Below are 14,441 nucleotides of genomic sequence, written 5' to 3'. Positions count from 1 at the left end.
TGGCTAAAGTAGTGCAGGCACGCCCTCTACTGGTCAGATATAGATCTGCTCCAAAAGTAAGCTCAGCAGCAGGTACACCAGTGAGGTTTCGGCACATCTTGGACTGGTATCTCCGATAGACCTAGCTACTCAAACATAAAACTACAGCTAAACTAAAAACACAACCAGCTATAACACACGACACACCATGTTCTAAAAAATAAAAGTGTTTAATACAAACAAAGGCCTTTCCAGTGATGTACAACTTTGATAAATCCTCTATTCACTTCTGTACAAATCAAAATGTAGTTGTCATTACACCTCACAAAATAGTTTAAAAGAATGGTTCAAACAAAAACTCTGTACATTTATGTCAGTGCCATGATACTCTTAGGGAAACATAATATAAAACTCTGAATGTGAAATAAGGTGCTTCGTCATAAAGTGCCCAGTACATTGGGGATTCACTCTCAAAGGTAAAGTAAAGACAGTGAACTTGGATCATTACCTATTGACCGTGTGTGTGTGTACCAGTCAGTATTGGTGCTGTACTCCATATTCGTCCATGATGTCTGGTCTGGGCATGACCAGGCCTCTCTCCTTCAGGGCCAGGTGTTTGGTCTTCTCTGCCTCCTGCCTGCTCTGCTGCTGCAGTCGCTGCTCCTCCAGGATGTCTTCAATACACACCTGCTGCAGACTGGTGTCACTCTCCTTCTCCAAGTCCTTCACAGGAACAGACACACATTCAGACATCTGTGTTCGTGTGTGTAGGAGAAGGGGGTAGCTGCATCCCAATATGGCGACCGAAGAATAGGCGAGTGGGCGTGTGGAAAGGAAAGCAGTGGGCGTGTGGAAAGGAAAGCAGTGGGCGTGTGGAAAGGAAAGGAGTGGGCGTGTGGAAAGGAAAGGAGTGGGCGTGTGGAAAGGAAAGGAGTGGGTAGTTGCATTCCAATATGGCGACCGGAGTATGGGCGAGTGGGCGTATGGAAAGGAAAGGAGTGGGCGTGTGGAAAGGAAAGGAGTGGGCGTGTGGAAAGGAAAGCAGTGGGCGTGTGGAAAGGAAAGGAGTGGGCGTGTGGAAAGGAAAGCAGTGGGCGTGTGGAAAGGAAAGCAGTGGGCATGTGGAAAGGAAAGGAGTGGGCGTGTGGAAAGGAAAGCAGTGGGCGTGTGGAAAGGAAAGGAGTGGGTAGTTGCATTCCAATATGGCGACCGGAGTATGGGCGAGTGGGCGTATGGAAAGGAAAGGAGTGGGCGTGTGGAAAGGAAAGGAGTGGGCGTGTGGAAAGGAAAGCAGTGGGCGTGTGGAAAGGAAAGCAGTGGGCGTGTGGAAAGGAAAGGAGTGGGCGTGTGGAAAGGAAAGGAGTGGGCGTGTGGAAAGGAAAGCAGTGGGCGTGTGGAAAGGAAAGCAGTGGGCGTGTGGAAAGGAAAGCAGTGGGCGTGTGGAAAGGAAAGCAGTGGGCGTGTGGAAAGGAAAGCAGTGGGCGTGTGGAAAGGAAAGCAGTGGGCGTGTGGAAAGGAAAGGAGTGGGCGTGTGGAAAGGAAAGGAGTGGGCGTGTGGAAAGGAAAGGAGTGGGCGTGTGGAAAGGAAAGGAGTGGGCGTGTGGAAAGGAAAGGAGTGGGCGTGTGGAAAGGAAAGGAGTGGGCGTGTGGAAAGGAAAGGAGTGGGCGTGTGGAAAGGGAAGTAGTTGGTAGTTGCATCCCAATATGGCGACCGGAGTATGGGCGAGTGGGCGTCTGGAAAGGAAAGCAGTGGGCGTGTGGAAAGGAAAGTAGTGGGCATGTGGAAAGGAAAGTAGTGGGCATGTGGAAAGGAAAGTAGTGGGCATGTGGAAAAATAATAATAATACAAATGTAAAAAAAATTATGTTAAATCGCTTTGCTGTAGGTTCGATGGTTTTGACTGAGCTGTGTTTAATTTTTCTTCCGTTTCTTACCATGAAATTACCGTACATTGAACTACCTTACCGCAAGAGTTCGGACTTCTGTTATGAAGCCAGAGGAAGGGTCTGAGTTGTATTTCACAGTTAGTTTTACACAAATAATTGTAAATGTTCAGTTATAAAACTGACAATAGTTTATTTTTTATTAAAGTCTTGATGGGTCTACTGTTGTTTCATGCGTTCTATGCGTGTGCTTACTGTGACTGCCACCCTGATATTGGCTAATAGGTAGCTACTTCCCGCGGCGTTGCCAGACAGTAGCACTTGTCAAATGGGAGCAAAGGGCACTGTGTCCCGGTGTTGTTGCCGTTCATGTCCTCCCCATTGAGTAGTAGACTGTATGTACAGTACCAGTCAAAAGTTGACACACCTACTCATTCAAGGGTTTCTCTATTTTTACTATTTTCTACATTGTAGAATAATAGTGAAGACATCAAAACTATGAAATAACATATATGGAATCATGTAGTAACCAAAAAAAGTGTTAAAACAATCAAAATAAATTTTAGGTTTTTCAAAGTAGCCACCCTTGATGACAGCTTTGCACACTCTTGGCATTTTCTCAAGCCAGCTTCACCTGGAATGCTTTTCCAACAGTCTTGAAGGAGTTCCCACATATGCTGAGCACAGTTTGGCTGCTTTTCCTTCACTCCGCGGTCCAACTCATCCCAAACCATCTCAATTGGGTTGAGGTCGGGTGATTGTGGAAGCCTGGTCATCTGATGCAGCACTCCATCACTCTCCTTCTTGGTCAAATAGCGCTTACACAGCCTGGATGTGTGTTTTGGGTCATTGTCCTTTTGAAGAACATATGCGCAAACCAGATGTGATGGTGCATCGCTGCAGAATGCTGTCGTAGCCATGCTGGTTAAGAGTGCCTTGAATTCTAAATAAATCACAGTGTCACCAGCAAAGCACCCCCACACCTCCTCCATGCTTCACGGTGGGAACCACACATGTGGAGATCATCCGTTCATCTACTCTGTCTCACAAAGACACGGCAGTTGGAATCAAAATCTCAAATTTGGACTCATCAGAACAAAGGACAGTTTTGAACCAGTCTAATGTCCATTGCTCGTGTTTCTTGGCCAAGCAAGTCTCTTCTTATTATTGGTGTCCTTCAGTAGTGGTTTCTTTGCAGCATTTCGACCATGAAGGCCTGATTCACGCAGTCTCCTCTGAACAGTTGATGTTGAGATGTATCTGTTACTTGAACTCTGAAGCATATATTTGGACTGCAATTTCTGAGGCTGGTAACTCTAATGAACGTATCCTCTGCAGCAGAGTCTGGGTCTTCCTTTCCTGTGGCGGTCCTCATGAGAGCCAGTTTCATCATTGCGTTTGATGGTTTTTACGACTTGAAGAAACTTTCAATGTTCTTGAAATTTTCCAGGTTGACTGACCTTCATGTCTTAAAGTAATGATGGACTGTTGTTTCTCTTTGCTTATTTGAGCTGTTCTTGCCATAATATGGCCTTGGTCTTTTACCAAATAGGGCTATTTTCTGTATACCCCCCTACTTTGTCACAACACAACGGCTTTGCTCAAACGCATTGAGGAGATAAATTCCACAAATTAACTTTTAACAAGGCACACCTGTTGATTAAAATGCATTCCAGGTGACTACCTCATGAAGCTGGTTGAGAAAATGCCAAGAGTGTGCAAAGCTGTCATCAAGGCAAAGGGTGGCTACTTTGAAGAAACGCAAATATAAAATGTAGTCTGATTTTTTGGTTACTACATGATGTTATGTGTTATTTCATAGTTTTGATGTCTTTAGTATTATTCTCAAAACTTTTGACTGGTACTGGGTGTATCAAGGTGACATCTAGATGGTTATCAATATTAGTTATTTCTTGTGTAGGCTGCTATCATACTTGAAATAAAATCATATGAGAGAAAAAAAATGGCCACTTAGCTACCGCCAGCGACTCGACAGTCAGCAGGCACAACACTGGAGCACTGGTCGGCGGCTTACTATCGACTCGTAGTGCAGCCCAATCAGCTTGAATAAACGGTCTTGAGTGGCAACAAATCTTCCCAATTAGCTGATTCGCTTTTCATACACCCATTCCCGAGCGGCTCAGTGCTAAAGGCATCACTACAGACACCCTGGTTCGAATCCAGGCTGTATCACAACTGGCCGTGATTGGGTTGTCCCATAGGGCGGCGCACAATTGGCCCAGCATCGCCCGGGTTTGGCTGGGGTAGGTCGTCATTGTAAGTAAGAATTACAACTACACATACTTGGAGTGTAAGGGGGTCTGTGTGTGTTTGTTGCCGACTTACGATCTCCCCCAGAAGGACTACGTTCTCTCCCCTGACGATAAAGATTCCTCGAGGGATGTCTCCATACCTCTTGCCCACGTGGATCCTCTCCACCGTCTGTTGCAGCACCAGGTTGGCTACACACACACACAAACACACAAAAATGCTTGGTTGCTTTCCGACTATGTTGTATGCAATACTATGGTATTGCAATGCAATGGTCCGAATACTTACATACCAAACTGATCAATGCTTCTGAGAAAGCCGATCAACGTTCTTCCATCTCGGAGCAGGACGAGATGTTTTTCTGTCAATTCAAACAGGCAGCAAAATCATTGCATATTTGATGCAATTACTATGGTTTTAACTGTGCATTTTTGTTGGGGGTTTATGAAAAGAGATCATGATTATTGATGGTTAGATTAGTAGCCTACTGGTCATGCTCTGCTTACAATCGCGGCCTATAGCCGTTGCCCCTGACCTAGGGAGGTAGCTATGCAGGCTACTGACAGTTGATTTGATAAGTGTTCAGGTGTGCACTCATCTGAGTGTCAGGTGCACACATCAAGTCCTCTGGTAATGCATGTGCGTGCATGTCATGTTGGCGCTGCTTTACAAGCTGTTATCTAACAAATATATCAATGGATATTATTTCTAAAACCCTCTACCAGAACCAACCAACAGCCAGTGGTAAAAACAGGTGCATCTCGACAGAACACCGGCTAGCGGTGTTAGCATGCCTTGGGATGGCTATGCAAGCGCCATCGACTTACTATCGATATCCTCGATGAGGCTGGCTGTTCCTGGCATGTAGTTCATTTTTGGTCGACTTGTAAATCTCATGTACACGATGTTTGGTGCGAATTTAGAGGGGCTATTTGCTGTTGTGTCACTGTCCTTTCAGGCCATGGGACTCTCGTGCAGTTTGGTTTCAGGCGATAGTGAAACACTTCCTGTTATGTAACGTACGCACGAGACAGTTGTGTAGCCCCGTTCTCTGCTACTATTGGTCAAACCAAATTTGACGCCGCTTGAAGTTTTAATTCTAGAGTAGTATTACAGAATATATTTATTTGTTTGTAGGTTATAATATTAAACCCAAATAGACACCAGTAATTATATAATCTTCAACAACAAAAATCCACCACGTCTTATCCCCGTACAACACCATGTTGTCACTAGTTACCGTAGCCACAAAGTCAAAATTGTCCTTAATTGAAGGTTAGGGTTAGACATAAACAGTGGCGGATTTAGGTATAGGTGACACAGGCAGGCGCACAGGGCGGCATCTTGCCGGGTATGGCACAGGGGCGCTGCTCAAAAAAAACGATTTATATTCAGAATGGTGTCATTTACGCGATCGTTTTTTTATCACTCATTTTATTTTACCTTTATTTAACTAGGCAAGTCAGTTAAGAACAAATTCTTATTTTCAATGACAGCCTAAAAACAGTGGGTTAACTGCCTTGTTCAGGGACAGAACGACAGATTTTTATCTTGTCAGCTCAGGGATTTGTTTTTGCAACCTTTCAGTTGCTAGTCCAACGATCTAACCACTAGGCTACCTGCCGCCCCACTTAATGTCAATGGTATCACTTCACCATGTGGGACTGTTGGTCAATTAACCTTGTCGGAGTGGGCGTCCTGATTCTAGTTTGTGAGCTAGGCAGGCAGGCTACTGCCTGGGAAGGTCTCCCACTCAGAAGTACGAGATGGGGCTGGGGCGAGTGTATGTTGACCTCAGGTCTCCCCACTGGAAGCCCAAGGTACCTTGAGTGGGGGAATCTATCAAATAGCCCACCTCTATATTTGTACAGTAATTATATTTTTATATTTATATAGTTTTCAATGTTACGATTATTTATTTGTGTTGTTCCAAAATGTCTGAATAAAAATTACAGTTAGTGCAGAATGGTGTTTTGGGGGAGTTCGCCTAGGGAGCCATACAAGCTAGAACTGCCACTGGATAAGGTTAGCAGTGTGGTTAAAGTTATGGTTAAGTTTAGGGATAGGCTTAAAATCTGATTTTAAGTAGAGAAATTGTATAAATAGGTGGGGCTTAGCCATAATTATGACTTTGAGGCTGTGGTAACTCGGGACGACCCAGTACCATACTTGGTTGGTTTCATCATCTCATTCCACAGTGACGCCACAAGAGAGAGTATGATAATGTGTACATATTAAGAGTTTGACCATGTATGGAAATTCTGGCCATTATCTACTTTCTATAAAATACAAATATATTACTGTCTTAAACTTTCTTCCTGCTTCTATTGGTCTACACATGCTTCCCTAAGTTCCCTCAGAGACTATACCATATGGACTCATTTGACCCAAAGATCTGATTTCCTCTGCTGGAACATACACTGAGTGTACAAAACATTAGAAACACCTACTCTTTCCATTACATATTGATGTCACCTGTTAAATCCACTTCAATCAGTTTAGGTGAAGGGGAGGAGACAGGTTAAAGAAGGATTTTAAGCCTTGAAACAATTGAGACATGGATTGTGTATGTGTGACATTCAGAGGGTGAATGGGCAAGACAAAAGATTTAAGTGCCTTTGAACGGGGTATGGTAGTAGGTGCCAATCGCAAGAACTGCAACACTGCTGGGTTTTTCACACTCAACAGTTTCCCGTGTGTATCAAGAATGGTTCACCACCCAAAGGACATCCAGCCAAATTGACACAACTGTGGGACGCATTGGACTAGCATGCCTGTGGAATGCTTTCGATACCTTGTATAGTCCATGCCCCTACACAGTGGCGATTTTAGCATGTAAATCTTGGTGGGGCAAACACACAAAAAATGTGGGATGCATGCCAGCAAGCCACTACACAACACAACACTAAACAATACATTAATTGCAGTATAACAGTGACAAACGGTGCCCACAAACTGTTAGGGCCTACATAAAGCTGTCCCAACAGCAGAATCCCAACAGCAGAGTCCCAACACCTTACCACTGCTAAACCTCAGCTGAGCCTTGTCTGGCAGCAAAACAGTTCATTCAGCCTTATTTACTGCCTTTAAAAAAACATAGCTGTTCTGCTGACTTGCTTAAACAAATGTGGTTTCTACAAAAAATTGAGATGTACAAATTATGGCATAAGGGGACGACAAGCAGATAAGATGCAATCCGTAATTTCGATTAAGACATTAATGAGCAAGCGACGATGGACATAGTCAATATAACTATGTGTTCAGCACATTTGAAATGTACAATGACAGAATTCAGAACATGGGCCGTTCTTACAACGTACTCCCTGTACCAGTCAGAACCGTGGGATAAATAAATGGGGCATATAAACAGACAATGAAAGCTCTTACAATATTCGATGATTCCATTTCTCTAAAACATGTTATAGGCTATTTGTGCACCACCAAGTTAGAACAGTAGGTGAAAGTAAGAGGTGAAAATAGACCAAATTATTAGGCACATTGAACGCCGTTTGGGTCTTTACGTGTCAAAAAAGATACACGTCATATAACACTATTTGACGCGTTAAATAAGCTTTTAATTTGACACGTCAAATTACACAATTCTATTATAGAATGTTGTGTGTGCTGAATTTGCACCTGCAAGCCATTACCACAACTACTAACGTTATGTGTTTACAATACCGCAATTGTGAAAATAGACCAAATTATTAGGGTGCGGCACATTGGTGACTAACAGCTTACTACACAACATACACTTAGTATTACTTTCTTAGCTACATTATACATTTCTCCCTTGCATATTACATAATTTATGCAGCAGCATACAATACATTTTTGGACTCACCTTGTGAAGGTGGCGCAGCGGTCCTTAGTGGGCAAATTTTGTCTCAAACTTTGACATGAAAGTCTGCAATTCTCTGGATTTATGGTTGGAACTCTGAAAAAACACAGCCACTCCATTGAATAGCAGGCTAACATTAGTGGTTTCTTTGCAACGCTTGCAGTTAGCCACTGATTCCTTCCAAACGACTCATTGTTGTGTAATCTTTATGTACAATGGCCGATGAGCACTGATACGTTTTATCTATAATTTCTCTTCAATGACAAGGATTGAAAAGGATTTGCCAGTAGATTGTCGACTTGATAACTGATGATGACTGCCAGCTAAGACTTTGAAAGTAAGATGTTGACATGATCAGTCCAATCAAAGCTACTGTAAATATAACGTGATTTGATGTCATTCTATCTGTGGCCAATGACCTTGAGCCTTCTTGGATGGGTATTTCTAATATAACTCTATGGCAGAACTCAAGGGGCAAACATTTTCGAACTCTAACCTTAGAATTGGGGATGACCGACTGTCCCATGAGTGACAGAAAACTGAGCCAATCATGACAGAAAGCTGAGCCAAACAGGCGCAACACTGTATTTTCTGCTGGCTAGCCCCACCACCACAGAAATCACTGAGCTAGGCTGAAACACCTGCATTTTGGAGCTGCCTTACTCAAGAAAGCAAAAAAGAGACCATGTTTGTATGCGGCTCTATTAACTTAATGAATATATATTTTTTGCATTGTTTGCAAACTGATATGTGACACGTATTAATGCCAAAATAACAAGCAAAACAGATATATATATTTTTACCTAAAAGTGTACCTAATGTTTTGTACAGTCAGTGTACATTAGGCCTACTCATGATTTCACAAAGATGGATGCATATAGATAACCTGGCTGACAGCAAATGGAGAGTTGGGGGCACGAGTCACCAAATTCAATTTCCATGGTGTCAGGACCCAGTTACGAACTCGGGTCTCCGGTGAAAGAAACAGTCACTTAGCAACCTGAGCCACTAATAGTCGGCAGAACCCAGAAGATGAGGCAGACACAGCAGTACTTGAGACGGTGTTTTAATAAAGTAAAAAGGAAAGTACTTCAGGCAAAAATATAAATCCACAACGTCAAAAGTAATTCCAAGAGAAAAAGGTATATCTTCCAAGACAAAAGAAAAATCCACAAAAGTGGTAAGTACAGCAGGGGCAAAAAACCTCAAAAGAAAAATCTAAATAAATAAACGAGAACAAAAACAGAGTACCTCAAGAGAATCCAAAGGGTGTAACAAAAGTTCACAGCATGGCTGGGGCTGGGTGCTAACATTCAAACACAGAGCAAAGAACTGAGGAAAACTAAGGGTTTAAATACATACAAGGGAAATGAGGCACAGGTGCAAATAATAACTGGAAATAAGGGACAACAAAAGGGTCAAAAAAGCCCAATGGGGGCATCTAGTGACCAAAACCTGAACAATCCTGGCCAAATCCTGACACATGGATAAATCCTAAGTAAGTAAACATCTTATAGGCCTACATTTACATCCTCAAACTAACTCTGTATAATTGAAGGATGTGCTTAACTATCTGTTAGTGCTTAGGCCTATAGTTTACATTGGCATTTGAGTAATTTAGCAGACATTCTTATCCAGAGTGACTTACAGTTAGCTAGGTGGGACAACCACATATCTCAGTCATAGTAAGTACATTTTTTCTCAATAAAGTTGCTATTGGCAAAGTCAGAGCTAGTAGGGGAAAAAACTAAAGTGCGAGTGTTTGTTCACGAAAGGCAAGTTCTTTTTTGGGGGGGGGGGGGGGGGGGCTGTGGGATTATTTAAGATAGTATTTTAAGAAGTATGGTTTCAGATGTTTTCGGAAGATGGGCAGGGAGAAGCTTGTTCCACCATTGGGGTGCCAGGACAAAGAAGAGCTTTGTCTGGGCTGACGGGAGCTGCCCTAATGTGAGGGGTAGAAGGACCAGGAGAGAAGAGGTAGAAGAACAGAGTACTCAGGTTGGGGTGTAGAGTTTGAACATAGCCTGAAGGCAGGGAGGGGCAGATCCCTTTGCTGCTCTGTAGGCAAGCAACATGGTCTTGTAGTGGATGCGAGCTTGCACTGGAAGTCAGTGGAGTGTGCAGAGGAGTTTGTGGTCTTTGGTTCAATGTTTTTACCCTCTGAGTTGTCCTGAGCTGCTGAGGAATCACTGTACGGCTGAACATAATTTCACTGTGACCCTCAGGGTTTGGGCCCTGAGAGATGGAGAGAGAGAATGAGTAGGAAACCCAGATACCCAGCTCACACTGCAGAGATGGAAGAGAGAGAGATCTACAGAACCCCGGCTCATACTGCAGAGATGGAAGAGAGAGATCTACAGAACCCCAGCTCACACTGCAGAGATGGAAGAGAGAGAGATCTACAGAACCCCAATTCATACTGCAGAGATGGAAGAGAGAGAGATCTACAGAACCCCAGCTCACACTGCAGAGATGGAAGAGAGAGAGATCTACAGAACCCCGGCTCATACTGCAGAGATGGAAGAGAGAGATCTACAGAACCCCAGCTCACACTGCAGAGATGGAAGAGAGAGAGATCTACAGAACCCCAGCTCACACTGCAGAGATGAAGGAGAGAGATCTACAGAACCCCAGCTCACACTGCAGAGATGGAAGAGAGAGAGATCTACAGAACCCCAGCTCATACTGCAGAGATGAAGGAGCAAGAGAGACAGAACCCCAGCTCACACTGCAGAGATGAAGGAGAGAGATCTACAGAACCCCAGCTCACACTGCAGAGATGGAAGAGAGAGAGAGACAGAACCCCAGCTCACACTGCAGAGATGAAGGGGAGAGATCTACAGAACCCCAGCTCACACTGCAGAGATTAAGGAGAGAGAGAGACAGAACCCCAGCTCACACTGCAGAGATGAAGGAGAGAGATCTACAGAACCCCAGCTCATACTGCAGAGATGGAAGAGAGAGAGAGACAGAACCCCAGCTCACACTGCAGAGATGAAGGAGAGAGATCTACAGAACCCCAGCTCATACTGCAGAGATGAAGGAGAGAGATCTACAGAACCCCAGCTCACACTGCAGAGATGGAAGAGAGAGAGATCTACAGAACCCCAGCTTACACTGCAGTGATTAAGGAGAGAGAGAGACAGAACCCCAGCTCACACTGCAGAGATGGAAGGGAGAGAGATCTACAGAACCTCAGCTCATACTGCAGAGATGAAGGAGCAAGAGAGACAGAACCCCAGCTCACACTGCAGAGATTAAGGAGAGAGAGAGACAGAACCCCAGCTCACACTGCAGAGATGGAAGAGAGAGAGAGAGATCTACAGAACCCCAGCTCACACTGCAGAGATGAAGGAGAGAGACAGAACCCCAGCTCACACTGCAGAGATGAAGGAGAGAGATCTACAGAACCCCAGCTCATACTGCAGAGATGGAAGAGAGAGAGAGACAGAACCCCAGCTCACACTGCAGAGATGGAAGAGAGAGAGATCTACAGAACCCCAGCTTACACTGCAGCGATTAAGGAGAGAGAGAGACAGAACCCCAGCTCACACTGCAGAAATGAAGGAGAGAGATCTACAGAACCCCAGCTCATACTGCAGAGATGAAGGAGAGAGATCTACAGAACCCCAGCTCACACTGCAGAGATGGAAGAGAGAGAGATCTACAGAACCCCAGCTTACACTGCAGCGATTAAGGAGAGAGAGAGACAGAACCCCAGCTCACACTGCAGAGATGGAAGAGAGAGAGATCTACAGAACCCCAGCTCACACTGCAGAGATGAAGGAGAGAGATCTACAGAACCCCAGCTCACACTGCAGAGATGAAGGAGAGAGATCTACAGAACCCCAGCTCACACTGAAGAGATGAAGGAGAGAGATCTACAGAACCCCAGCTCATACTGCAGAGATGAAGGAGAGAGATCTACAGAACCCCAGCTCACACTGCAGAGATGAAGGAGAGAGATCTACAGAACCCCCGCTTACAGTGCAGCGATGAAGGAGAGAGATCTACAGAACCCCAGCTCATACTGCAGAGATGGAAGAGAGAGAGAGACAGAACCCCAGCTCACACTGCAGAGATGAAGGAGAGAGATCTACAGAACCCCAGCTCACACTGCAGAGATGGAAGAGAGAGAGAGACAGAACCCCAGCTCACACTGCAGAGATGAAGGAGAGAGATCTACAGAACCCCAGCTCACACTGCAGAGATTAAGGAGAGAGAGAGACAGAACCCCAGCTCACACTGCAGAGATGGAAGAGAGAGAGAGATCTACAGAACCCCAGCTCACACTGCAGAGATGAAGGAGAGAGACAGAACCCCAGCTCACACTGCAGAGATGAAGGAGAGAGATCTACAGAACCCCAGCTCATACTGCAGAGATGAAGGAGAGAGATCTACAGAACCCCAGCTCATACTGCAGAGATGGAAGAGAGAGAGATCTACAGAACCCCAGCTCACACTGCAGCGATTAAGGAGAGAGAGAGACAGAACCCCAGCTCATACTGCAGAGATGAAGGAGAGAGATCTACAGAACCCCAGCTCACACTGCAGAGATGGAAGAGAGAGAGATCTACAGAACCCCAGCTTACACTGCAGCGATTAAGGAGAGAGAGAGACAGAACCCCAGCTCACACTGCAGAGATGAAGGAGAGAGATCTACAGAACCCCAGCTCATACTGCAGAGATGAAGGAGAGAGATCTACAGAACCCCAGCTCACACTGCAGAGATGGAAGAGAGAGAGATCTACAGAACCCCAGCTTACACTGCAGCGATTAAGGAGAGAGAGAGACAGAACCCCAGCTCACACTGCAGAGATGGAAGAGAGAGAGATCTACAGAACCTCAGCTCATACTGCAGAGATGAAGGAGCAAGAGAGACAGAACCCCAGCTCACACTGCAGAGATGGAGAGAGATCTACAGAACCCCAGCTCACACTGCAGAGGAAGGAGAGAGATCTACAGAACCCCAGCTCACACTGAAGAGATGAAGGAGAGAGATCTACAGAACCCCAGCTCACACTGCAGAGATGGAAGAGAGAGAGATCTACAGAACCCCAGCTCACACTGCAGAGATGAAGGAGAGAGATCTACAGAACCCCCGCTTACACTGCAGCGATTAAGGAGAGAGAGAGACAGAACCCCAGCTCACACTGCAGAAATGGAAGAGAGAGAGATCTACAGAACCCCAGCTCACACTGCAGAGATGAAGGAGAGAGACAGAACCCCAGCTCACACTGCAGAGATGAAGGAGAGAGATCTACAGAACCCCAGCTCATACTGCAGAGATGGAAGAGAGAGAGAGACAGAACCCCAGCTCACACTGCAGAGATGGAAGAGAGAGAGATCTACAGAACCCCAGCTTACACTGCAGCGATTAAGGAGAGAGAGAGACAGAACCCCAGCTCACACTGCAGAAATGAAGGAGAGAGATCTACAGAACCCCAGCTCATACTGCAGAGATGAAGGAGAGAGATCTACAGAACCCCAGCTCACACTGCAGAGATGGAAGAGAGAGAGATCTACAGAACCCCAGCTTACACTGCAGCGATTAAGGAGAGAGAGAGACAGAACCCCAGCTCACACTGCAGAGATGGAAGAGAGAGAGATCTACAGAACCCCAGCTCACACTGCAGAGATGAAGGAGAGAGATCTACAGAACCCCAGCTCACACTGCAGAGATGAAGGAGAGAGATCTACAGAACCCCAGCTCACACTGAAGAGATGAAGGAGAGAGATCTACAGAACCCCAGCTCATACTGCAGAGATGAAGGAGAGAGATCTACAGAACCCCAGCTCACACTGCAGAGATGAAGGAGAGAGATCTACAGAACCCCCGCTTACACTGCAGCGATGAAGGAGAGAGATCTACAGAACCCCAGCTCATACTGCAGAGATGGAAGAGAGAGAGAGACAGAACCCCAGCTCACACTGCAGAGATGAAGGAGAGAGATCTACAGAACCCCAGCTCACACTGCAGAGATGGAAGAGAGATAGAGACAGAACCCCAGCTCACACTGCAGAGATGAAGGAGAGAGATCTACAGAACCCCAGCTCACACTGCAGAGATTAAGGAGAGAGAGAGACAGAACCCCAGCTCACACTGCAGAGATGGAAGAGAGAGAGAGATCTACAGAACCCCAGCTCACACTGCAGAGATGAAGGAGAGAGACAGAACCCCAGCTCACACTGCAGAGATGAAGGAGAGAGATCTACAGAACCCCAGCTCATACTGCAGAGATGAAGGAGAGAGATCTACAGAACCCCAGCTCATACTGCAGAGATGGAAGAGAGAGAGATCTACAGAACCCCAGCTTACACTGCAGCGATTAAGGAGAGAGAGAGACAGAACCCCAGCTCATACTGCAGAGATGAAGGAGAGAGATCTACAGAACCCCAGCTCACACTGCAGAGATGGAAGAGAGAGAGATCTACAGAACCCCAGCTTACACTGCAGCGATTAAGGA

At 45.5% G+C, this 14,441-nt stretch overlaps 1 protein-coding gene across 2 annotated transcripts; it reads right to left on the bottom strand.

Moving 5' to 3' along the window:
- Positions 1-190: 190 nt before the first annotated feature.
- LOC129818200 (U6 snRNA-associated Sm-like protein LSm1) lies at positions 191-5,161 on the bottom strand. 2 transcript variants are annotated; one of them, XM_055873907.1, is made up of 4 exons: positions 4,961-5,160; positions 4,426-4,494; positions 4,209-4,324; positions 191-702 (listed from the first exon to the last, which is right to left on the bottom strand). In XM_055873907.1, exons 1-4 carry the CDS (start codon positions 5,028-5,030, stop codon positions 514-516), a joined length of 444 nt encoding a protein of 147 aa, XP_055729882.1. In that variant the 5' UTR covers positions 5,031-5,160; the 3' UTR covers positions 191-513. The 2 variants fall into 2 exon arrangements, with proteins under 2 accessions (XP_055729882.1, XP_055729883.1); XM_055873908.1 differs by lacking the exon at positions 4,426-4,494 and having other exon boundaries at positions 4,961-5,161.
- Positions 5,162-14,441: the final 9,280 nt, after the last annotated feature.

This window comes from Salvelinus fontinalis, chromosome 21, assembly GCF_029448725.1.
Source record: "Salvelinus fontinalis isolate EN_2023a chromosome 21, ASM2944872v1, whole genome shotgun sequence".
NCBI classification, from domain to species: Eukaryota; Metazoa; Chordata; class Actinopteri; order Salmoniformes; family Salmonidae; genus Salvelinus; species Salvelinus fontinalis.
The sequence above is the reverse complement of the archived record's forward strand: the minus strand, read 5'-3'. Positions and strand labels throughout refer to the sequence as shown.

Excerpts from the sequence above, each read along its gene's own strand:
- LOC129818200 (XM_055873907.1), bottom strand. The coding sequence starts at position 5,030 with ATGAGATTTACAAGTCGACCAAAAATGAACTACATGCCAGGAACAGCC. Across the intron at positions 4,495-4,960 it reads CCTCATCGAGGATATCGATA|AAAAACATCTCGTCCTGCTC; the intron begins GTAAGTCGATGG and ends TTGAATTGACAG. Across the intron at positions 4,325-4,425 it reads CAGAAGCATTGATCAGTTTG|CCAACCTGGTGCTGCAACAG; the intron begins GTATGTAAGTAT and ends GTGTGTGTGTAG.